Raw genomic sequence first — 23,795 nt, 5'->3', positions numbered from 1 at the left:
ATCCCCTCGCCTCCGGATGGGTGACACACTCTGGGAGATGAAGGCAAGAAGGCGGGGCCTGGCTAGGCGCTGGGTTGAGCTGGGAGGCCCCCTGTCTCCAGAACAGACAGTCCAAGATCTCGCTGCTGCTCCCTCCTCCTCCCACCCCCTCCCACCCCAGCCACACACACACACACACACACACACACACACACACCCCAAACCAAAAATGAAATGGGAGCCAAATATATTGGACTTTATTAAATTCACTGGGCTCAAGGACAGGAAAGCAGCAGGGAGGGGACAGGACAAGGGCTGGGGAGGGTCCCCGCACACACCCAGACTCCCTGGCCTGCAGCTAGAGGTCCATGGAAGCTGAGCTCTAATCCTAACCCTCCCCTTAAAGATGCTGATGGGGTCACCAGGGACCCCAGAGCAGACCCAGGACATACATCTTTTCTTGACCGTTTTCCAGGTTCTTCCAGAGAGGGAAGTTAGACTGGTCGGTCCTAGGTTTGGAGGAAAGCCGGAGGGAAAAAAGCGACAAGGTAAGAGGAAGAGTTTGAAGACGGGGTGGGGGGGTGGGGGGGTACAGGAAGGGGGAGCTCAGAGTCCCTGTGGGGTTCCCAGTGGGAGGAGGTAGGTTCCCACAGGAGAAGTTAGGAGCCTGCCCCAAGTAGAGCACGGGGTGATGGGGCTGCCTTTCTCTCGAAGGACCTGCTGTGCCCTCGACCTTAGGCAGCGGCTTCTCACCCTGGACGCTACTATGTGGGTCCCTCACCGCTCAGGGCCCACCTGTAGGAAGCTAGCGCCACCCTGGGTGGAAAAGACCCCAGGTGCAGCGAAAGTCTGGCTGAGCCGGAACGAGAGGACCCTGACAAGCCGGCCCTCCTCCTGTGCTGGCGCTGGAGCCTTTCTTCCAGGGCTGGGAGAGGAGGGGGTCAGATGGAGACGCTGTTCTCGATGAGGGGAGGGTCCAGGTAGGCGTAGGGCAGCTCCAGCCCCTGGTTCCGCTCCCGGATCTCCCGCGAGATCTGGGCCAGGCGGTTCTGGAAGGCGGCGATGCTCCGCCGAGGGGCCTCCTCCGTGAAGTGCTCGTCCGGGTAGGTGCCCAGGGGCCGCTGTTAAAAAACCCGGGGATGGTCAGGAGGACATTGGGGATGAGATGAAAGAGAGTGAAGGACCACGTTGGCCACCGCACAGTCACGGTGGCTCCAAGGGCTTCACCCAGAACAGCCACTGTAAACTCAGACCATCCCAGCCACTATTCCCCACTCCGGGGAGCTGCGCAGAGCAGACCGGACACCCTGCAACCCAGAGGGGGCGAGCGGCAGGAATGGTCAGCCCGAGGCTAGTGCTCCCTCTGCTGGTAGCCCTCTGCCTAACAGTCCTGCTCGAAGACCGTTTCTGCACCAGGAAGCCAGGCCTTGGACCAGACATCTTTAAGGGTCCCCTCCAGGGGCGCTGGAGGGCTCAGTCTTTAAGCATCCGCCTTTGGCTCAGGTCATGATCCAGTCATAGGATCGAGCCCCGCGTCGGGCTCCCTGCTCGAGGGAGAGCCTGCTTCTCCCTCTTCCGCTGTCCCTGCTTGTGCGCTCTCTCTCTAGCAAAAAAAATAAAATCTTTAAAAGGTGGTATGGGATTTCACTTTACACTGAGTGTTCATCAGTAATGACTGTCCGTACTTCCCAAATGTTTCTTTCACGTATTGAGATGATTATATGGTGTTACTTTATTGATGTAATAAATTACATCGTTAGATTTCATCAGGGTGAACCGACCTCTCATTCCTCTCATTCCTAGAATAAACGAGACCTCAGTGTGGCATATTATTGTCTTACTATGTAGTATTGGCCTTCATTGACTAATGATGTATTTTTAAGATCTTTGCAGCTAAGTGGAACACGTTTATAATTTCATTTTCTTAATTACAGCTAACACGTTGCAAGCCTTTGACATGGACTATCATGACAGCACAACAATCCTGTTAGACAGGTGCTCTTATCATTCCCACTTCACAGATAAAGAAACTGAGGCTTGGAGAGGCCTGATTACACATCCAGGGTCACACCGGGGGAAGTGTGGATCTGGGACTGGGACTTTCTACCGGAGACCCACTTCCCTTCTTAACAGCATCACCTTGGCCGGCTGCAGTTATCAAGGGTCCCAGTAACTTGATTTGGGGAGTGTCCACTTTTTTTCTATACTTTAGAGAAGTTTGAGTAATTTAGAAATGACTTGGTCCTTGAAGGTTGAGTAGAACCCCCCTTTGCAAGAAGGGGGATCAGACCTTTTACACCCTTTTCCATTTATGTGTGGTTTTCATCTCTTCTGGTGTCAATTTTTCTTTATCATTTTCCTAGAAAATCATCTCTTTCACCTTGATTTCCAAAACTGCAAGTCATGTTTTCTTTTAATTTCTTCAACCTTCTCAATTATTGGCTGTTTGCTTTTCCACTCCTCCCAAATGTTGTACATTGGTCTCTCTCTCGTCTCTTGTCTCTCTTGATTGGGATTGTCTCTGGTTTCTTTGTTTTATTGGTCTTTTCAAAGAATCAGTGTTATGTCTTATTTACTGGATTGACATCTAACTCCTAAAACGATAGTGTAGGGGCACCTGGGTGGCTCAGTGGGTTAAGCCTCTGCCTTTGACTCAGGTCATGATCTCAGGGTCCTGGGATGGAGCCCTGCATCAGGCTCTCTGCTCAGCAGGGAGCCTGCCTCCCCCACCACCACCACTGCCTTCCTCTCTGCCTACTTGTGATATCTCTCTCTCTCTCTCTCTCTCAAATAAAGAAATAAATAAATAAAAATAAATAAAACGATAGTGTAGCTGTCCAAAAAGCAGAAACATGGAACGTGGAAACACAAGAACATGACAGGCTGGGTTAGAAGCCTGCGTACTAGCTCTGTGACCTTGTGCAACGTACTTAGTGTTTCTGAACCAACTTGCTTAGTTTTCTTCCCTATAAAATGCAACTACCATTTGGGGTGCCTGGCCAGTTCCACTGGTGGAACATGTGACTCTTGATCCTAGGGTTGTGAGTTGGAGCCCCACGTGGGGGGTAGAGTTTACTTAATTTTTTTTTAAAAGGGGGCACCTGGGTGGGTAAAGCCTCTGCCTTCAGCTCAGGTCATGATCCCAGGATCCTGGGATTGAGCCCCGGTACTGGGATTGAGCCCCGCATTGTGCTCTCTGCTTAGCGGGGAGCCTGCTTCCCCCTTTTTTTCTCTCTGCCTGCCTCTCTGACTACTTGTGATCTCTGCCAAGTAAATAAATAAAATCTTTTTTTAAATTTTTTTAAATCTTAAAAAAAAAGGAACTACCATCTATTGAACACCTATATGTTAGGCACTGTACTAAGCATTTTAAACAAAGCTCCTTACTTACTTCATATTTTAAAATAGCATACATAAGGTATCTGATTTAATGACTGAGACATGCTGGATCCCCAAAAAGCAATAGCTACTGTTATTGTTGTTTTTGCTATTGTAATTTTCTAGGTTAGACCCCCCCCCCCACTGGCTTCTAGAAAGGAGCCCTCCACCCTCAACCTCTTGCCTATCATGCCTCACCACTGTGATGTTGTGGTTTACAGTAAGGAATATACATTGGGTGGGGCACCTGGGTGGTTCAGTCATTAGCGTCTGCCTTCAGCTCAGGTCATGATCCCAGGGTTCTGGGATTGAGACCCACATTGGGCTCCCTGCTCCGAGGGCAGACTGCTTCTCCCTTTCCCACTGCCCCTGCTTATGTTCCCTCTCTCGCTCTCTCTCTGTCAAATAACTAAATAAAAATCTTAAAAAAAAATAAAAAAGGAACATACATTTGGGCTTCCTCCCATTCCTGGCATAGAGCTCCTAAAACCCTTATAATTTTGTAAGCGTTTGAGTGTTAAAAGTATCTTGTTATCATAATAAGGCCCTTTCAACCACACCTGAGTTTACATTTCATTTGGTGACTTCTGGAAAGCCCCTAAGGATGGGGGTGGTTGCCAGGAAAGCCAGCCTTGTGATTAGAGGGTTGGAACTTTCATCTCCAACCCCCAGCCTCCAGGGAGGAGAGAGGGGCTGGAGGTTGACTTAATCCTCAGTGGTCAAATGATTCAATCAATGGCACCTAGGTAACAAGGAAACAGAAAAACCCTAGCAGCAGGGGACTGGAGAGCTTCCCGGGTGGTGCACATGCGGATGTATGGGGAGTGCGGGGAAGCCAGGGAGGGCCAGTCAGCCCTGCACCCATTCCCACACACCTTGCCCACCACATCTCTGGCTGTTCAGAGCTATGTCCTTTTATAATAAACCAGTAATCTAATAGGTAAACGGTCTTCCCTGAGTTCTGTGAGCTGGTACAGCAAATGACCAAACCTGGGCCTGGGGGGGGTTTGTTGTAGAAACCTCTGATTTTTAGCTGGTGGGTCAGAAGCACCTAGGCTTGTGGGTGGCATCAGAGGGGGTTGGCATCTTGTGGGACTGAGTCTGAACCAATGGGACCTGACACTCTCTGCACAGAGAGTGTCAGAATGGAGTTAAATTATCTGACACCTGCTGGTCCCACACGCATTCAGTGGCTAGAAGGAGTGAGTGAAAGTATTGGGAATAGTAATATTCTGCGAGTAGACAAAAAACAAAACAAAACAAAAAGCAGAGTGTTTTCCTTTATAATGAAAAAAAAAAAAAGAATGTCTCCAAGTCCCTGAGAAATGGGACCAGAAAGGAGAAGGATCCAGAGACAATCCTGGCATTCCCAGGCCATGAGATAGTAATTAAAACTTGTTAGGAAGATAACACACATCTGCACCAAAAGGAGTCAAGCATGAGAAATGACATTCCTGTGACGTCAGAGGGCTTGTGAACAAGACCAGGAGGACAGAGGCGGGACAGATGACCCCACGTGTTAATAGAAATATTGGTAATTGGCGATCAAGGATCTGCTCTCCTGACCAAGCCGACCTGACAGCCTCCTTGCCTGCTTCTACCTAGAACTGCCCCCTCAACCATCCACACAGCCACAGAGGCGCTCTTGCTAAAACACAGATTCAGCCATGTCACCCCGGGGGGCTTAAAGCTCTTCAGTGGTTCCCTGTCCTCTGAATGAGCACTGTGCCCGCACTGAACCATTTGCAATCCTACCAACACACCAACGGACTCACCTTCACTTCATTTCACTTGGTTGTGTCCTTCCTCCTGCCTAGAAACTAACCCTGCCCTTCCTTTGTCTGCCAAGCTCTTACTTGACCTGTAGGTTTCAGCTTTGATGTCATTTCCTCCAAGAAGCCTTCCTGGGTTTGCCCAGACTCAGTCAGGTTCCACAAGTCCCCATTCTCACCTCTGTTACGAGACTAAGTTCATGAGGATAGGGTTCATATCTGCCCACCAATGTATGACACATTGCAAATGCTCATGAAGTACACATTTGTACATAAATGATTCCTACAACACTGTGATGCCCTTTTTCATGTCCCTGTGTGTCTCCTCAAGTAGACTGGATTCCAGAAGGCAGGAAGGTCTCATTCAGCTTTATATGCCTGGTGCCTGGTGCCATCTTGACATGTAGGGAGTCCCCAAAATAACATGTGGTGAATATTTAGATGAATGGATGGAAAGTTAATGGATGAATGGTTGGTGGATGAAGAAGTGGGTGGAAGGATGGATGGATGCATGGATGGAAGGATGGTTGGATGGATGGATGGATGGATGGACGGATAGATGAATGGATGGATGGATGGATGGATGGATAGATGGATGGATGGATTGATGGATGGATGGATGGGTGGATGGGTGGGTGGGTGGATGGATGGATGGATGGATGGAAGGAAAGATGGTTGGATGGATGGATAGATAGGTGGATGGGTGAGTGGATGGATGGATGGATGGATGGACGGATGGATAGGTGGATGGATGGATGGATGGATGGATGGATGGGTGGATGGATGTGCGGATGGATAGATGGATGGATGGAGGGAGGGAGGGAGGGCTGGATGGATGGGGGGATGGATGGATGGAGGGAGGGAGGGAGGGATGGATGGATGGGAGGATGGATGGACAGATGGATAGATGAAAGGATGGATGGATGATGGATGGACACATGGGTGGATGGGTGGGTGGGATAGATGGATGGATGGATAAACAGACAGATGAGTGAGTGGATTGGTAAACTGGCGAATTTGATAGACATTGTGTCCCAGCCACTAAATTGGTGTTTGTTCCAATGTATGTCTTTGGGGATCAACTATCATTTCCTAAGGAAACCAAGGAACCCAAGCAAGCTCAGCAATGGGCATAAATGACAGCACTCGGTCCCCAAGCCCCCCTGGAACAGTTACCACCATGGCCACTGCCCAGGCCCTGTAAACCTCCACCCCCATCCCATCCCATACCCCGTACACACCTGGTCTTTGGGCTCCTGGCTGACCAACCAGAAGAGGAGAAGGTTGTTACAGGTGACATTCACTTCTGGGAGGGTGTCTAGGTAACTCTTCAGGGTGGCGGTGCCCTTGGTCTGGGGTGGAGGCTGCCTCATGGATGATGGGGTATTGGGCATCCAGGCCCCAAAGTCATGCTGTAGAGACCCCACCCCAGTTGAGTCAGCTGGCCAGAGGGAGAGAACCAGCTCCTTCATCATTCCTGATCCTGCTCCTACCATCCCACATCTCGCAGTTGAGAAATGAAGGGATGGAGGAAAGGGAAGGGGAAGGGGGTACAGGGTAGAAAATTCCAGAAGTGGGGTAGGAGGCTCACCCCTTGTCACTCCCCACCCAGTGTTCCTGGACTAGGTGGAGTGAATCACCAAGGAAGGAGCAGAACCAAAGAGCTGGCATGCCACCCAGTGCGGCCTGATACTCCCCTTGGCTGTGTCCTTACCAGGACAGGCCCTATAGGTTTTCTTCCCAACAAAACACCAGCTGGAGTCACCATTACAAGCCTGAACCCCACTCCACCCAGACCTCATCCAACACTGACCCTTCACTCCTCCACTCCACCCAGTCACCACCCAACCTCAGCCACAATTGTAAACCCACCCCAACCCTGACCCACCCATGCTCTCAACCCCAACTCTGGCCTCACGTCCAGGACTGATCCCAGCCTTGCATAGCCCAGTGCCCCCAAGCCTGCCCCCTGCCACCTCACCTGCCCACTGTTGACAGCGGCGTGCTGGGCGGAGCAGTTGAAGATGACAGCAGTGAGGAACTTCACCAGCTCTCCTGGAGTGCACAGTCGGCGTGGGAAGCCTGGGTGTGGGAGGAAGGGAAAAGGGTGTGGAGGGAGGGGACCAGATTCCTAGGAGCAGCTTGGGGCTGGGGCTCACTGCAAGGGGAGAGTGAGGACGAGAGGGCTGAGCATTTGGCCACTTTTGTCTTTTGACTAAGATTAGGTCTGGGCTGAGGTTAGGGACAGTCAGTCATCACCAAGGTTTGAAGTCTCTGAAGGGGGTGAGGATAGGAGCTATCTACTGGGATTAGATCAGGAAATGCCCAGCCAGCAGAGCTCATGAGGAAGGAGCCAAGTTCAAGCTGACAGCCAATCTGGCTCTTCTCCCCACGTCTATCTGCAGCCCCTGATAACACTTAATGACCTTTTAAGAGTTATTTATTTATTTATTTATTTGAGAGAATAAGAATGGGGGTAGGGGCAGAGGGAGAGGGAAATGGAGAGAGAGAATCTTCCCACGGAGCGTGGAACCTGACATGGGGTTTGATCCCGGGAACCCTGAGATCATGACCTGAGCTGAAACCAAGAGCCGGATGCCCAATAGACTGAACTACCAGGCGCCCCAGCACTTAATGATCTAATTCTACCCAGTTCACCAAGACTTGTCCAAGCACCCAATGGCAGAACGTTGCAACAGCTGGGCTTAGCAACAAAAGCAGGTGACCAGAGTGCATTACTCATAAGTTCACAGTGATGGAAACAGAAGGGGGCTCCAAGGCCAGGGCTCGGCAACCCGAGGAGAGCCCGGGCAGGGCAGAAACAGACCCTGGGGCTGAAGCGCTTAGGGGAGACATCCCTGCAGGAAGAGAAGAGTGGGTGAGCTCTGGATAGGAAAAAGATGACAGAGGAAGAAGGCATTTTCAGGCTCAGCTCTGAGTCCTCTCCTCTCTACATCACTGCTCTCGTCCAAATCAATGGCTTTGACTGCTTCCCACGGGCCGATGACTCCCAAATTCACACCTCCCGCTCCGCCTGGCCCCTGAATTCTAGATGAAGCCATGGGCATAATTGCGGGTGCCCCCTGATGCTCCAAGATGGGTGTCTGTGCCACCTCTCAGACAGCTCACCTGCAAACCCTGATGCTTGGTCCCCTCCCTCGCACACTCCCCAGACCCGTCCTGCCCACTGTGGTCCCATTTCAGTGGCTCCATCCAGTCGCTCAGACCACAGCCTGTGTGCTCTTTCCTCTTTTTATCTCACGTCGCGCATATCAGGCAATACTTCCAGAAGCCAATCCTGTCTCACCACATCCTGGTCTCCATCATGTCGCCCCCGCATGAACCCACCTGCTTCCACCCTTCCCCCCTGACAGCCAGAGCGACGATCCTTTAGAATCATACATCCAATCGCGTCAGCCCCTTGCGAAAACCAGTTATTCGCAGAACTAGCGCTCTCACTTCCTTCAGCTCTCTGCTCAAACATCACCTCCTCCGAGAGGCCTTCCCGGACCACCTAGCTGAAATAACTCCCTCTACCTCAACGGGCTGTTTCCTTATCCTGAACGCTCCTCGCCCACCCCCTGACATATTTGTTTGTTGATTCTCCAAATCTCCCTGCCAGAATGGGAAGCTCAGTGAAGGCCAGGAGTTCTGTCTGTCATGGTCACTGCTGAACCCCAGCTGCGAGAACAATACTTAATACTGAGAGCCCAGTAATTATTGGTTGACAGGAGTGAATGCCTAAGAAGGTAAGAAGGCAGAGCCGGAAGGAATGAGGCATCAGCAAGGCAAAGGTGCAGGGAGGGTCCTTATTGGAGGCGAGGCCGCGGCATGGGCCAGGCCCCGCAGTTTCTGGAAAAATTTCGGAGGATGGTCAGGGTGGTGGCCCCACAGATCGGATGGGCGGGCAGCAAGAGGCTGGGAATGGTGAGTCCTATAGAGAAGCAGCTACCACACTATGGGAAACAGGATGGGGTGGTGACAGGGGGACAGGAGGACGACAAAAGGAATTGGTCACCCAACCGGATTTAGGCAAACAGGAAGACAGAGTGGGAGCCAAAGATGGCTTCAGAGCTTGCAGTCGGGATGCAGAGCGGTGGGGGAAAGACCAGGCGTCTGACTGGGAGTCCCGGGGAATTTTCTGGATGTTCCCTTCGCGGTAGATAGTCTGACCTGGAAGGGCTGAGATTAAAAGGCCAAGGAAGTCAGGCCCTCTGTGGGAATTTTTCTGTAGCTTCTGTCGTTAATTTGTTCCCCGTGAAATATGGAAGCAAAAGTCGCACTGACTGAAGTTAATTAATGAGTGTGCCTTGCCTTGAACTCCGATAAGCTTGCAGAGTCAGAGACAGGTTGAATAAAGTAAGATAGAGAGTCAGCCAGCAGTAATTAGACCCCTGGCTGCCCCAGGTCTTAAATAAGAGACAGCCCCAAAGAGGAAAAAAAATGCTCTGGGCTAGGGGAGGAAGCCGTCAGGATCAGGTCAGTCCAGGATTAACAGTGGGCTTGCAAAGCAAGGGGCGGTTCATCCTTTAAAGATCCAAAAGGGGGTGCCCGGGTGGCGCAGGGAGTGGTGCCGGGGGTGGCGCCTCTGCCTTCGGCTCAGGTCATGATCTCAGGGTTCTAGGATCGAGCCCCGCATCCGGCTCTCTGCTCAGCAGGGGGCCTATTTCTCTCTCTCTCTCTCTGCCTCTCTGCCTACTTGTGATCTCTCTCTCTCTCTCTGTGTCTAATAAATAATAAAATCTTAAAAAAAAATAAAATAGGGGCGCCTGGGTGGCTCAGTGGGTTAAGCTGCTGCCTTCGGCTCAGGTCATGATCCCAGGTCCTGGGTTCAAGCCCCACATCGGGCTTTCTGCTCAGCAGGGAGCCTGCTTCCTCCTCTCTCTCTGCCTGCCTCTCTGCCTTCTTGTGATTTCTCTCTGTCAAATAAATAAATAAAATCTTTAAAAAAAATAAAATAAAATAAAGATCCAAAAGGGGGTGCCCGGGTGGCTCATTTGGTTAAGCATCTGTTTCTGGCTCAGGTCACAATCTCAGGGTCATGGGATAGAGCCCCGTGTGGGACTCCCTGCTCAATGGGGAGTCTGCCTCTCCCTCTATGGGTCCATATTGGAGTTTATCGTCAATTTTGTTGAGCGTGATGACAGTATTGTGGTTCCGTAGAAAAACATTTTTTTGGAGTTGCCTATTGATTTGGAGTAAAATAGGAAATGGGTGTAATTTAAAAGACTTCAGCAATAAACAAAAGCAAGAGATTAATCAAATGAGTGTTTGTTGAATCTGGGCCGTGGGCGAATGGGTGTTCGTTATGTTATACTCTCTACTCTATGTTTAAAATTTGTTGTTTAAAGGGAAAAAAGAAGTCTCAGAACCTGTAGCTGGTAGTTTTTGTGTGCTGGTCTCAAAGTGACAATGAGACAGCAGCGAAAATGGAAAGTTCTTCAGGGAATGGGGGGCAGGGGATTTTCCAAGTCTGGAATCAGCAGCAGAGGAGACATGGGAGAAGGGATCACTCCATTACGGGAGGGTAGAGAGGAAACAGACCCAGTTGGGACAAGCCAATAGCTGGGATGGGGTGGTGGCAGAGGCCTGGGAGGAAGTGGGAGGCTCAGGGGATGTTTCCTTCCTAGGGCTAAGGGAAGATGTTAAGGAAGGGAGGATGGTCTGCTGAGGTTAAGCAAAGGAGGTGGAAGAGGGGGCCACTGGAGTCGTGTCAGTGGGTCTCAAAAGCCTCTCGGGCAGTGTCAGAAGAAGGGGGGACGTTAGTGTTAGGTGTTAGTAGGGAAGAACCAGGCAGCAGCAGGACCGCGTCACTCCATGAGGCCAAAAGAAATGAAAGAGGCTGGTGGATAGAGGGCCACCTGGTGGGACAAGCATGAGGAAGTACGAGAGAAGGTTCCAGAATCCTCAAACTTTGAGGCTGGAGACAGCTCCTACCACGTGATGGGACACATCCACCTAGCTCCACAGGCAGCAGTGAATGGACAGGCTCAAGTAAAGGTCGAGGAAGAACCAGAGGGTCACAGAGCAGTGGCCACGAGAAAGGACTTCGGAGACCGTGAGAGCCAGCTCTGGATCCCACCTCTGCCCCTATCTGCAAAGCCTTCTCTATGCCTGTTCCTCATCTGTTCAGCGGGGCTAATGATAGGATGCACTTCAAAGGCTTGTCCCTAAATAAGAACCAGGTAACAGGTGAGGCCAGAGGGAACACCGGGTCTTTGAGAGCTGGTGAGTGGGGGATGGGATACCTGAACTTTCCCGGCCCAGGAACGCCCGAGCAAAGATCTCGCCGACCCAGGCCTGCAGCTCCGAGTCTTGCTGCACAGACACATTGCTGGGGTAATAGTAGCCCACGATTTCTGAGACAAAGCTGCAGGAAAGAGATGCTAGTGCCAAGGGGGAGACCTTGGGCTTGGGCCCCGCCAGAAATCCAAAGCCCAGTGCCACTCAGACTGGGGAGAGCCAGACAGCCAGTGTCCACCAAGATCCCACCTCAGTCCAGTGGGAGCCCCCAGATCCAGAGGGAACCTGAAGGCCCAGGTTTGGGGACTCCTGAGCCATGGGTGGTCTGGGCCTCCTTCCCACCTAGGGGTCTGGGAGTGGGAAGTGCACTGAGGAGAGTCTGGGGTCCCCGGCCCACACCTCACTGTTGCACCTGCCCCCCACTCCGTTCCTCTGGACTCCCTGTTCTCTCCTTTCTCTGCTGCTGTGTTCATACACAACCCAGCCCCTCCCAAGCCAGCAGTCATTTCATCGAGGACCCCAACCCCAATTCTCGCCCTGGGGGAGCTCCCTGCGGGGACCTGAAGCACCCACGACCCCCAGCCCCAAACACTCCAGCCTGCATGAGAACAGGGGTCCACACTGCCCTGCCCCCGCCCCAGCCAGAAGGCCCTGGTGGGGCCAGACTGGCTACAGGGGACCGGGCCCGCACCCCGCACCTCTCAATGGCCGCCCAGATCCTCAGGCCGTCGTCCCGGTAGTGGTAGTTGGGGATGGCCAGGACGCCGCGGGCCCGCACGCTGTCCGGAAGGCAGAAATCGGTGTAGGTGAAGTGGGCCAGAGCCGTGCTTATGAGGTAGAGGAGGCCTTGTCTTCCAACCGAGGTGACCTGAGAACACACAACACAGCCCGGCTTGGGGACTTGGGGACGAGACGAGGCTAGGGACTCAGCCCTAGGGGTGTTAATCAAGGAGTCCAAGACACGGATCAAACCCCTCCACGGGGACTGACGCGCGCCTCGGAAGCGGCAGCCCTAATACGTGCATGGGAGAAATTCCTTAGATATGGGTAACTGAAAGAAAGCAGTGACGCCGGCGCAGGGGCCGCGGGAGGAGCGATCCAGGGGGGCTGCCCTGCCCACCTCCAGGAGACTTCGGAGGCCTGAGGGGGCGGGGCCCGGGATCGTGGGCGGGGCAAGTTGGGGGAACCGGCGCGGAGAGGCGGGGCTTGTAGGATGGGGCTGGCAGGGACGGCGAGGCGGGATTGGGGGCCGAAGAGGCTTGTGGGCGGGGCAAAGCGTCCTCGGGGCGGGGCTTCAGAGGCGGGGCGCGGGGGGCCGGGGGCGAAGGCCGCACCTTGTCCACCAGGCCCTCGGGGTTGAGCAGCGTGGCCCGCGCGATGGTGTTCACCTGCAGCGTGTAGCGAGTGTGGGGGAGCAGGAGCTGCGGGCGGGATGAGCGCACAGGAGCCGAAGGTCAGGGGAGCAGGCCGAACCGGCCCGCCCGCTCTGGCCCCCGCCCGGGGGTGCCCACAGACCTTGTAGATCGGATGGCAGAGCGGCAGCTGGCGCAGCGTGGCCATGGCGAAGGCCTCGCACAGCAGATGCGTGCACAGAAAGTGCGTGTTGTTCTCGTGCACCAGGAACTCGGAGTTGCGCACCCACGTCTTGGCCAGAAGCCAGTCCCAGTAAGAGTCCGTAGGCAGAAAGATGGGGCTGTCGGGCCCGGGGGTCTGGCTGAGCTGCGCCCCAGAATAATAAGGGAGTGAGGCTCAAGACTACTAGCGTGCTCCTGAGCCCTCCCCGGCCTTCCGCCCCGGCGCTCACCTGGATGGCCAGGGGCACCAGCGCCCCCTGCGGGTTAAGCCACAGCAGGCAGAGCGGGGCGGCCACGTACTGGGGGCGGCCGTTGAGGCAGTGGACGGGGGCGTCGGCCAGGATCCAGTAGTCGGCTAGGAAAATGTTCCCCCTCTGGGGGAGCACACAGAGACTCACAGCGCCCTCCTACTCGCGCTGCGCTGCCCTCTCTGTCCCCCGCCCACTCCCACACCAGCCGGGGCCTCAGTAATGCTCGGTGCCTGCGCTCCTGGCTAGAGTTCGGTACCCCGCCCTCCCCAGAATGTCCGGAATGAGGTCCAGCTGAGTCCCTGGTGCGGCACCTCCCACCCGCGGAAGCTGGCGTCCTCTCCCAGGCCCCCCCCTACCTGGTCCTTCCTGCTCTCTCAACTCAGTAACCCTGTCAGTATATCCCACAACAAGAAAATGACCTGAGAACCGACTGCCCCATCTCCAGCCTCCTGGAGGCTGCCCCAGAGAGACTGATGATCATCTCCCCACCACGCCCTCCGAGCTCCTGGTCTCCATGACTGTTCTCTTGTATCCAGAGGCACTGCCTTCCTTCCACCTGTCCTAAAATCGCTTTCTTTGGGCCCCAGGACTGTGGATCTTGGAGGCCCCAGAACACAGTCAGGGTCTTCTCTTCCATGCCGTCCTGCTCACGTGTACCATCCCCCAAGCCTCCCTCAGGCTCCCAGCCATGCCCAGCCCCATCCAGCCCCCCTCCCCTTCTGCTCCAACCCAAAGGTGCAGGGTGGGCTGCAGACACAACCATCCCACCACTCCCAGCCACACACATCCCTTGTTAATAATGGCACCTCACCCACCTCTAGTTCTGTCTGCAGGCAGGTGTCGGGTCCCAGCAAGGGGGCCACCATGTCATTGGTGACGGGCAGCTTGCTGGGCAAACTGGAGAGGCAGTGGAGCATGATGGGGTTGACGCCGTTCAGGTACTGGTACCCGAAGAAGGGGTCCTCGCACCAGTGCTCTGTAACGTACTCTAGGGGGCAAGAGACAGGGCTGCTTGGCCTGGAAACCGCTTCCCAAGATCCAACCCTTGACCGTCTCTGCGGCAGGGAGAGTATTTCTCGGTCCTCACTCCCCTATTCCTGTGCCCTCCCAGAGGAAGGGGAGGTGTCATGAGCTCCTAAGGGGAATCGCCCAGGAAACCAGGAGCCCCTCGTCCTGCAATCCCGTGGTGTCCATGAGAGGGCTGAAAGAGGGCCCCTTCCCAGGATGGGGCGGAGGGCTCCGAGCATGGGCTTGGGGGGAGGACGGACATCTGCCTGCCTCTGCGCACCCGAAATGACCGTCTTGTGGCACCAGAAGATATTCCGGATGTCATCCAGCTTCTTCCAGGAGCCCTTGCGGTCCAACAACCCGCGGAGCTTCATGCCCAAGGACCTGCAGGGGAGGGGAAGCAACGGTGGGGTCTGGGGCTGCCTGGGGCACTGTGCCCCCCAGCCTAGAGGCCTGGAAGGACCTGACCAGGTCAATGTCCTGATCAGAGGTGCCTAACATTGCGCCCTCGAGAAAAGTCTAGTGGCCCACTGAGGCTCTGCAGGGGTGAGTCCATATGTGAACACAGCCAGTCTTCAATGGAGCCTCGGCCTTTCTCCAAGATTCAATCTAGTCACGGACTTTCGCCGGCCTCTGTCTGGCCAGGACGCCTGCCACCAGCGGTCTGGACCAACCACAGCCTTCTCGCGACCCATCATAACTGGAGATGTACTTTGCACGCCAGACTGGAGGGGGACTATACACTCTTCATTTTGTGGGTGTCTGTACTGTTTGAATTTTTTGGAGCTGGGCCGTCCTCTCCACCTTCGATCAAACCTAGCCAAGACACAGTCTTGTGTGCCTTGTGTCTTGTGAACAAGACACAAGCCATGGAGCACAGCCGGACACCGCGTAAACACACACCTTGTGTGTATCTTCCACAAAAACGCTCCTCCTTCCCCTGCGTGACACGGTAAATCCACGTCCTCCAGCCACCCTCTATTGCACATGACCCCGTGAGCCCCTTAGGGCCAGGACTGGCCCCGGGCCTGACATACTGATTCATAATAATCACTCACTGACTGCACCGAGTCAAATGGAAGGGAACGCACCGCCTACCAGGTGGGTTTGTGGCAATCGGTGGGGGAGGGAGGCAGGGTACGCGTGCTCAGGTGCCCAAAGGGTGTGGGCGCCATGACCTCACAACCCCAGGGACGACTTCCTGAGTGTCCCCCGAGCCGCTCTCGGTCCACAGCATTTGCCGAGCACCTGCTCTGTAAGGCCCCAAAGAGGGGAAACACCCGATGGGAGCTCAGTGTTAAAGCAGAAAGCAAGGAGGGGCACCTGGGGGGCTCAGTCTATGAAGCCTCTGCCTTCAGCTCAGGTCATGATCTCAGGGTCCTGGGATCAACTCCCACCTCTGGCTCCCTGCTCAGCGGGGAGCCTGCTTCTCCCTCTCCCTCTGCCCTTATCCCCCTACTTGTTCTCTCCCTCAAATAAATGAATAAGTAAAGTCTTAAAAAAAAAAAAAAGTAGAGGTGCACCTGGGTGGCTTAGTGGGTTAAGCTTCTACCTTCCACTCAGATCATGATCTCAGGGTCCTGGGATCGAGCCCCACATCGGGCTCTCTGCTCAGCAGGGAGCCTCCTTCCCCCCCACCCCCTGCCTGCCTCTCTGCCTACTTGTGATCTCTCCCTCTCTCTGTCAAATAAATAAATAAATAATCTTTTAAAAAAAAAAGAGGCAGTAAAGGAGAAAGAAAGTATCTTCCTTTTCCAAGGGCCTGGTGCCATTGTCCCACACTGAGACTAGCTACCACCCCTGCCCTCCACGGATCCGAAGTGGCTGCCGAATGTGTGCTCCCCCTGCCCCCTCTGCCCATGGGCCCTCCTCTGAGCCCCACACAGGCTGTCCTAGTGGTCTCCCAGGCCTTCCCTTGCCTAGACCCACATGTCCATCTGGGGACCAGCTCAGGTGACCCTGATCCCTCAGCCCTGCCCAGGCCTGAGGCCCGAGCCACCTGCGACCACCTTGTGCTCCAGCCCAGACACTCTCCGGCTCCCCGCTCACTCCACTCTGCCCTCTTCCTGCTAGTCCTTCTCCCAGTCAATCAGGCACAGAAGCCCCGAGGAGGAGGACCCAGCCCCTTGCCCCAGACTCCTCTGGGCTTTCTAAGGCAGTCCCTGCACAGATGGTCAGCCAAGCCTCTCCGTCCTCCAGACAAACCAACCTGACTTTGCCCAGGATTTGCCCTCTCTCTGCTCACCTCTCCTTTCCATGGCCCAAAGCCTGCCTCTGTCCCACCTGCCTTCCCGGGAGCCACCGGCTGGCCTCTGCTGGCCCAGGCTGACTGGACACGAGGGTCGATGGCACCCCCTCCAGAAGAGCCACAGCTGTGGACTCCAGCTGCTAAAGTCCCCTCTGGTTCCTAATTAGCTGTGCCACACATCTCCCTAGGGACACTGAGTTCCTCATGGTGGAAGATGACATCCTAACACTCAGTCACATCCACTGAGAGATGTTTTGTGCTGGGTGTCATCTCACTTACTCTCCCCCAGACCTACGAGGCAGGCAAGGGTGTTACTGTCATTTTACAAATGAGGACATGGTTTAGAGGCCACGTGAAGATCAAGGTCACCCAGCTGGAAGGTGTGGGTTCTGGGATCTGAACACGAGGTGGTCTGACTTCACTTCCTTAAAGCTTTAGGACCTGCTCTCCCTGTCCTGTTCAACACGGTCCCACCTACAGGGCCCGGGACCAAGATCTGCACTGAGAAGGGGCTTGTTCATTTCATAGATTTGAGGACTGGAAAGAGCGGGGGTGACAAATGAGCAAAGAGGAGGTGATGGAGAGTCAGAGAATGGAGAGAGAAGGAGGAGACTGGGGACAGACAGGGGGAGAGCGGGGACAGAGAGGGGGAGATCGGGGACAGAGAAGGGGAGACCGGGTCAAGCTCAGATGAAAGTTAGGGTTACACGAGGGTCCTGATCGGAGCCGGGACCCCAAGGTTGGATCTGAGGTCAGAGTTAGCGACTGTCTGATGGAGACCGGGACAGAGTGGGGGAGACCGGGGACAGAGTGGGGGGAGACCAGGGACAGAAGGGGAAGACTGGAGTGGAGGAGGAAGACAGGGGACAGAGAGAGGGGCCAGGGACAGGGGCGGGGGGTGGGGGGAACAGAAACAGAGCTGTGGATATGCCCGGCAGGGTGGAGGCAGAAGGGAGAGTGACAGGAGTGCAGGGAGGGCAGTGGCCTCACGCGGGGATGGCATTGAAGAGCAGGGAGGCTGTCTTGGTGGCCGAGTAGCGAATGTTGGGCTCCATGTGCATCAGGGATGGGAAGTCAATCTTCATGGGGAAGCCTGGCAGGTACCGATTCCCACTGCTGTGGAGGGTGGCAGGGAGACAGAAAGACACCGGTCAGACGGACCTGCAGCCCACTCCCCTTCATTCCTTCCCTGGATCCTCCCCTGGCTCCAGACTCCTGCCCGACCCTGTCCGCTGGAAGCCACATCCCTACCAGACCCTCGGGGTCACCCCCCACCCCTGCCCATTCCGCCCCTCACTCTTGGACTGCCGCCACAGTCCTCGTTCCCGGCTGTCTGGGCCCCATCGTCCCAGCCTTCACTTCACATCCCTCCACCTTCTTCCCCAGCCTGGGTCCCCCCTCACCTGTCCCCTTGGTCTGCTCGAGGTGTCATCTTGGTCAAGGCAAACTTCTTGTCTGTCTCCATCTCCTCAAAGCTGCTGACGTCTATCATGCCGGGAAAGCCAGGGGCGTAAACTTTCCACCTTCCGGGGGAAAGAGGTCAGGGGTGGCTAGTCAAACTTAAGGTAAACATAGACTTCAGCTTTTTAAATTAAAACTCACATAAACTGGGTGCCTGGGTCATTGGACATCTGCCTTTGGCTCAGGTGATGATCCTGGGGTCCTGGAATCGAGTCCCACATTGGGCTCAGGGGGAAGCTGCTTCTCCCACCCCCCACCCACGCCATTCCCCCTGCTTGTGTTCTCTCTCTCTCTTGCTGTGTCTCTCTCTATCAAATAAATATAATAATTAAAAAAAAAACTCCTAGAAACCATCCACTTTCTGGGGTAGGTGATGAAGAATTAGAATTTTCTCCCTGAAGACACTAGGCTTTAGGTGAGGGTAGCATTTTAGGATAATGCAAACGTCCAGACGGGTTCAGAGAGAGGTCTGCGTTGAGATTAAGATCATGGCTGGTTTGGGGGGATGCTGAGGCTGAGGCTGGACTGAGATCAATCAAGGCCAGGGTCATGTCTGACATCCAGGGGCCATCAAGGACAGCTGGGGGAGGGGGATGAGTATGGATTCACTGATGCTATTGGGACAATTGTTGGTACTGGTGTTCTGGGTCTGGAACTCCAGGTCAAGCTCAGATGAAAGTTAGGGTTACACGAGGGTCCTGATTGGAGCCGGGACCCCAAGGTTGGATCTGAGGTCAGAGTTAGCGACTGTCTGATGGAGGCTGAGATCGGCATAAAGGTAGGGAAAGAAGTCAAATTAGGCCTCCCTCACCGGTAGCATTCCTGTCGGCCCTGGAGTTCCCGTCTCCTGTGGTCCAGAAGGAGGGGAAGGGAGTCCTGACAAATGGTTTTTGCTGTGGAGAATGAAAAGTACTCATCATACACGTGTCTTTTCAAACAACATATCCTCCAGGAAAGCTTGTCGGAATGCCCTAACCTTGAACCCAACTCCTCAGTGACAGGGATACCCCATGTTCTCCGCACATTCATCAGCAGAAGGGACTCAAGGAAACCTCACTCCAAAATTATAACGATCGTCCTAACTGTATGTTTGCCTCCTTCCCAGGACTCTTTGGGGGCAGGAATTACGTTTTAGTCATTTTGTGTATTCCTGGCACCTAGCGTGGTGCTCTGACACTGTGCACAAGCCCTGCTCTTGAAAAATGACTGATGCATGAATATATTTTGGGAAGCGGTGGACAGACAGAAATGCTAGGATAAAGAACCCGCTAGGGGGCTGAGATTTCACCTCTCATCCACACTTGTCAACACTCATGTCAACACTTGGACCAGCCCTGGCCATGCCTCTTGGGATCAGATAGCTCAGGAGACGTGGGTGGGGGTCCAGAGGCTGAAGGAGCTCGAGCTCAGCATCTTTGAAAGGCCCCCCAGATGCAAGGGCGAATCCTAAGAGCACGTCACAGGGACGTCGTCCACACCAGAAAAGCCAATAGTAGTCATCGGCGAGGCCTTTCCAGCTTCTGCACCTGTCGACACCCAGTGACTCTGCTCTCAGCTCAAGTCTGCTCTGGGTGCAGGAGAAATTCACTCTGGGGGAGCGCGGAGGGAGTCGGCCGAAAGCAACCCGGGGCTCTGTATGTTTGCATTTGTGTCTGTGTCTATAAGTCGTGTGAGCGGCTAAGAGTGTGTGTGTCTAGTCTTTGCGTCCCCAGAGGGGAATACACTGCCTAGAAATTCCCTGCTCAAATTCCAGGGCTCTAGAGGCTCAATTTTGTTCAGAAAGCATCGACTTGGGAGCTCTGGGTTCCAGTTACCCTAACCCTAACTCCACCCCACCCGCGTTCCTTGCAGCGTGGGCTCTGGGAGGCCCCCACCCCCTGACCCCCACGGATGCCTCCTGCAGCCCAGGCCAGCCCCCACCTCCCGCTCACCTGTTCCTGGTCGCAGCTCTATGGTGCAGTAGCCCTCAATCCACTGATAGCAGGGGAAGTGGGAACGGGTGCCATCGGGGGCCGTGACACAGAGGCAGCTGCAGTACCAGGAGTCCTTGGGGAAGAAGGCGTAGCGCTCCTTGTGCAGACGCAGCAGCAAGAGCTCGCCCAGGTCCGCAGAGCACCGCACCTTGTACTTCTGCACCTGGGGGACCAAGAAGCCAACAGATGAGAGGGGAGGGACGGCGGGGGCATTCTTAGACCTTGCGGGCGTGCATCTGTGCCTGCTCTGGCATATAAACCAGGGGCCGCTAAGCCATGCAGGGCCTTTGCATGAATTAGGAAAAGGCACCCCTTCATCCAAGCAGAAGTGACCACAGCTCCCAGAGGCAGGGCGACTGAGCAGAGTGGATCCTGGACCTCAGCAGCCTCCTTGGCATCGTGGGGCCTGGTGGAGGCAAGCAGATCCCCTCCAGAGAAGAGGAAACCCCCAACTCACAGAGGGTAAGCGACTTGCCCTCAGCCCACCTCGGATGATAGGAGGAGCTAGGAAGCAGGTAGAGTTCTTCTGACCCCCAGCACTGCCCCCCTTCCTTCTTCACAGCCCTGCCTGGGTAGAATGGATGGGCTCCCCAGGAAAGCCAGAGACCAGAATAGGACAGTGAGGAGGTCAGCGCCTGAGTTCTGCAGGGTTGGGGGAATGACCCTCTCCTCCTACAGGGTTCCCTGCCCACTGGGTCTCAGGGGTCCCTCCTCCGTCTCTCGCACTTACAGATCCAGGGGTGAAGTCCCTCCCCAGGCGATCCAGCAGCTGTTTGGGGCTCTCTCCACAAGTGCCCACCAAGGTGACAGAGATGTTGTCCAGCGTGCCAGCCATCAGGTAGGGACCCGTGGTCACACACACGCGGTACACGGCCATGGTGGGGAGGAAGGAGGGATGCCCCCGCAGCGGTGGCCACAGCAGCAGGCAGTCCCTCCTTGGAGCAAGGGAGCAGCGGGTCAGGCGGGGCTGAGCTGTCGGGCTGCGGAGCCCCTGAGGAGGGGGCTAGGCAGGGGCAGGGAGGCTTCCCAGGGAAAGCCCCGCTCTATCTTGGATGCTCCGGAGCTCGCTGGCCTCTCTCCCCCGAAGCTCGAAGCTCGCGGTTGCTGCCCCAGCTCGCTGCGGGCTCCCTCTCCCCACCCTAATAGTTGTTTGCCTGCCTCTGACACAGCCGGTCTCTCTGGCTGGCAGGACGGGACTCACCCAGATGGGTATCAGGAGCCCGAGCTCCGCTGGGAAGGGAGGGACCCGGGGCTGAGAGGGAGACGAGGAGCTGATGACACCTGTGTGACTGGGACACTGTCCTGCTCTCGGTCAGAGGCCCGCTGCTACCCTGGGGCCCTGGTCCGCCCACTCCCCAACGTGCCCCGAGACCCCTTGCGCCTCTCAGCCGGGCTTGGGCCCGGGGCACCCGCATTCCCTACTTGTGAATCATCCATGTGAATCAGTCCTCGCGAGGGAGCCATAGTCGGCGTAAGTCCCGGGTGACCGCGGCCACACCGAGGCGAATCGCCCCTGCAGAGGACTCAGGCACAGCTCCCCTGTCGCTCCCAACTGCGCACCGCCGTCCCCACTCCCGGTCCCCCGGTCCCCGCTCCGCCGCACGTCCGATCTCGGTCCCTCCTTCGGGATGGGTCCGGCCAGGGGACTAAAGTGGGCTCACGGCGTCTGAAGGCCCCGCGCGGCCTCGGTTCCCCTCGAGGCCCGCCCGCCGCCTGCAGGGCGGGGGCCGAGTGCCTGGGGGTGGGGGGTGCGGCCGGGGCGGCGCGCGATGCCCAGGATCTGGGTCACCGGAGCCGCGGACAAACCGCTCCGCCGGGGAGGCCCGCAGCCGGTAGCGGCCCCGTGCGGCCAGTCCCGGCACCGCAGCGGCCCAGCCTCCCCGGCGCTCCGGCCTCAGCCGCCCAACCATGGCCGGGACGGTGCTCGAGAGAGGCGGGCGGATCGCCGGCTGCAGTCGCTGGGCTGCTCCCGCTCGTTCCTAGTGCGCGCCGGGAGCGCTGTGCTCGTGCGTGCCCTCGGCCTCGGTTTCCGGGAGCCGGGACTTCCGCGGGTGAATAGCTCTTATAGGTAGGAGCTGAAAAACTCAGCCAGAGCCCGGATAGCTCAGTCGGTAGAGCATCAGACTTTTAATCTGAGGGTCCAGGGTTCAAGTCCCTGTTCGGGCGTCTGCATTTTTCCCCCCCCCTGTTTTAAAGAGGGAGGCGTGTTAGCTGTATTCCTTTAAACAAAACCAAGGGCGGGGGGGGGGGGGAAGATAACAAAAGTGCTGTTACATGTTTCTGCGAATTTAAACGTTCAAGTAAGCATCTTCGAGAATGAACCAGGTGAGATTAATTTTAATAACATTTTATTTAACCCCATGAGATCTTACCATGTTAACCCGTAATCAGTATTTTTAAATTGTTAATGAAGTGTTAACAATCTTCTTTTCAGTAAGTATTGTGTCTTCTAAGTATACTGTGTATTTTACACATCACCGCGCATCTCAGTTCGTATTTCAGGTGCTCCAGGGAAGTGCCCATCGGTTGGGGAAGGTGTTTTTGTTTTCTTTTGTCTTCTGGGAATGGCAGAATGGGGGGCGGGGGTGGGGCGGGGAGGCGCAGAGCAAGAACTTCAGTAATATATACACTTCCAGAAAAGCTTCTGCAAGAACGGGTTCCATGGTGTAATGGTTAGCACTCTGGACTCTGAATCCAGCGATCCGAGTTCAAATCTCGGTGGAACCTTTCGTTTTTGCCTCTACTCCATACCACCCGGGCTCTGTTATTTATCAGTTTCGTGTATGAGCTTCCCTTGTCCCCGGAGAGGACCTGAGAAGGAAAGGAAAAGAAGGCGTTGTCCTGTGGGCTTCCCAGACTGAGTAATCGGAGCCTCCTGCTCACCAGCAGAGCAGAGTACAGATACAGCAAGTTGCGCGGGTTTTGAGAGAGAAGAACGCAATTTCAGGACACCTTACGAAGAACCGAAGGCCTCTCGGGCAGTTCCCACAGGGTCCTGCCTAGCACCACCCACGCTGTCCCGAAGACTAGGAAGGGGATGGTGCGTTGCGACCCTGCACGAAGTCCTCGTAAAAACAAGGAGCATACATCCCGCGGAGAAGAGGCCGGCTGCTTTGAGTTCTAGGGTACGGAGGCCACCAGAAAAACTCCATCTTGGCAGCGGTGGGATTCGAACCCACGCCTCCGAAGAGACTGGAGCCTAAATCCAGCGCCTTAGACCGCTCGGCCACGCTACCCGCGTGGAAGCGAGTCCTCCCCGCGGTCTTCCTAAGAGACTAGAGGGGCGAGACAGGCCTGTGGTAGCCGTGCTAAGTCCCTGGGCCTTCTTCGGAAACCGCAGACCCAGGAGCAGCGAACGGCGAAACAGAGAGGAGGAAATTGAGACACACGGATATTTGCAGCGAAACAAGTTTATTTTCGTGGGTGGGGCCGCATCTGGGGGCGGGGTGCGCCTGGGCGGGAAGCACCCCCCAAGCGGGCAGCTGGAGCCATGTACTCGCTCGCTCCTGTTCGGTTGCTCTCGCTCCCTGTGTCTTCCACCCGTGCGCGCCCGCACTGCCACTTGGCTCTCGCGCTTCTGGCCCGCTACCTCTCCCCGGCAGGCCTGCGAGATCCCAACCACGCGCTGCGGGCATGCCCCGCCCAATTCCCTCACACCCCTCTCCCTCCCCGCCCCTTGCCCATGCTAGTACCCGTAAGTCGTCAGACGCCGCCGCCCGCCAGGTGGCTCTGTGGCGCAATGGATAGCGCATTGGACTTCTAGTGACGAAAGAGCGATTCAAAGGTTGTGGGTTCGAATCCCACCAGAGTCGATTTTATTTCAATTTTTTTTCCTTCTTTATCTGGTTTTTCCTTAAAGGTTCCCATCCCTGCTCCCCCTTCCCTATTTCAGTGTTTTCCACCTGTTT

At 55.4% G+C, this 23,795-nt stretch overlaps 1 protein-coding gene and 4 non-coding genes across 6 annotated transcripts; 3 read left to right on the top strand and 2 right to left on the bottom strand.

Annotated features, from left to right (window-relative positions):
* Positions 1-220: 220 nt before the first annotated feature.
* ALOXE3 (arachidonate lipoxygenase 3) lies at positions 221-21,650 on the bottom strand. 2 transcript variants are annotated; one of them, XM_047708918.1, is made up of 16 exons: positions 21,310-21,650; positions 20,618-20,822; positions 19,846-20,050; positions 18,726-18,807; positions 17,857-17,976; positions 17,444-17,569; positions 14,486-14,589; positions 14,013-14,185; positions 13,177-13,320; positions 12,888-13,091; positions 12,707-12,793; positions 12,071-12,240; positions 11,378-11,499; positions 7,111-7,211; positions 6,371-6,541; positions 221-1,100 (listed from the first exon to the last, which is right to left on the bottom strand). In XM_047708918.1, the coding sequence occupies exons 1-16, from the start codon at positions 21,318-21,320 to the stop codon at positions 921-923; spliced, it is 2,205 nt and encodes a 734-aa protein (XP_047564874.1). In that variant the 5' UTR covers positions 21,321-21,650; the 3' UTR covers positions 221-920. The 2 variants fall into 2 exon arrangements, with proteins under 2 accessions (XP_047564874.1, XP_047564875.1); XM_047708919.1 differs by lacking the exons at positions 19,846-20,050; positions 20,618-20,822; positions 21,310-21,650 and adding an exon at positions 19,203-19,407.
* Positions 21,651-21,980: 330 nt separating this feature from the next.
* Positions 21,981-22,053, top strand: TRNAK-UUU (transfer RNA lysine (anticodon UUU)). Its single transcript has one exon. It is a non-coding gene; the product is annotated as a tRNA-Lys (tRNA).
* Positions 22,054-22,542: 489 nt separating this feature from the next.
* TRNAQ-CUG (transfer RNA glutamine (anticodon CUG)) lies at positions 22,543-22,614 on the top strand. The gene has a single exon. It is a non-coding gene; the product is annotated as a tRNA-Gln (tRNA).
* Positions 22,615-23,041: 427 nt separating this feature from the next.
* TRNAL-UAG (transfer RNA leucine (anticodon UAG)) lies at positions 23,042-23,123 on the bottom strand. Its single transcript has one exon. It is a non-coding gene; the product is annotated as a tRNA-Leu (tRNA).
* Positions 23,124-23,612: 489 nt separating this feature from the next.
* Positions 23,613-23,699, top strand: TRNAR-UCU (transfer RNA arginine (anticodon UCU)). The gene is given in 2 exon segments: positions 23,613-23,649; positions 23,664-23,699. It is a non-coding gene; the product is annotated as a tRNA-Arg (tRNA).
* Positions 23,700-23,795: the final 96 nt, after the last annotated feature.

Source organism: Lutra lutra, chromosome 16, assembly GCF_902655055.1.
Source record: "Lutra lutra chromosome 16, mLutLut1.2, whole genome shotgun sequence".
Lineage (NCBI taxonomy): Eukaryota > Metazoa > Chordata > Mammalia > Carnivora > Mustelidae > Lutra > Lutra lutra.
This window is presented reverse-complemented; position numbering and strand designations above follow the sequence as displayed.

Bases quoted from the DNA above. Each gene is read 5' to 3' on its own strand.
- ALOXE3 (XM_047708918.1), bottom strand. The intron at 14,186-14,485 runs GTGCGCAGAGGC...CTTGCCCCCTAG, and splicing joins CCACAAGACGGTCATTTCGG to AGTACGTTACAGAGCACTGG. The intron at 13,321-14,012 runs GTGGGTGAGGTG...GTGCTCCCCCAG, and splicing joins GCCTGCAGACAGAACTAGAG to AGGGGGAACATTTTCCTAGC.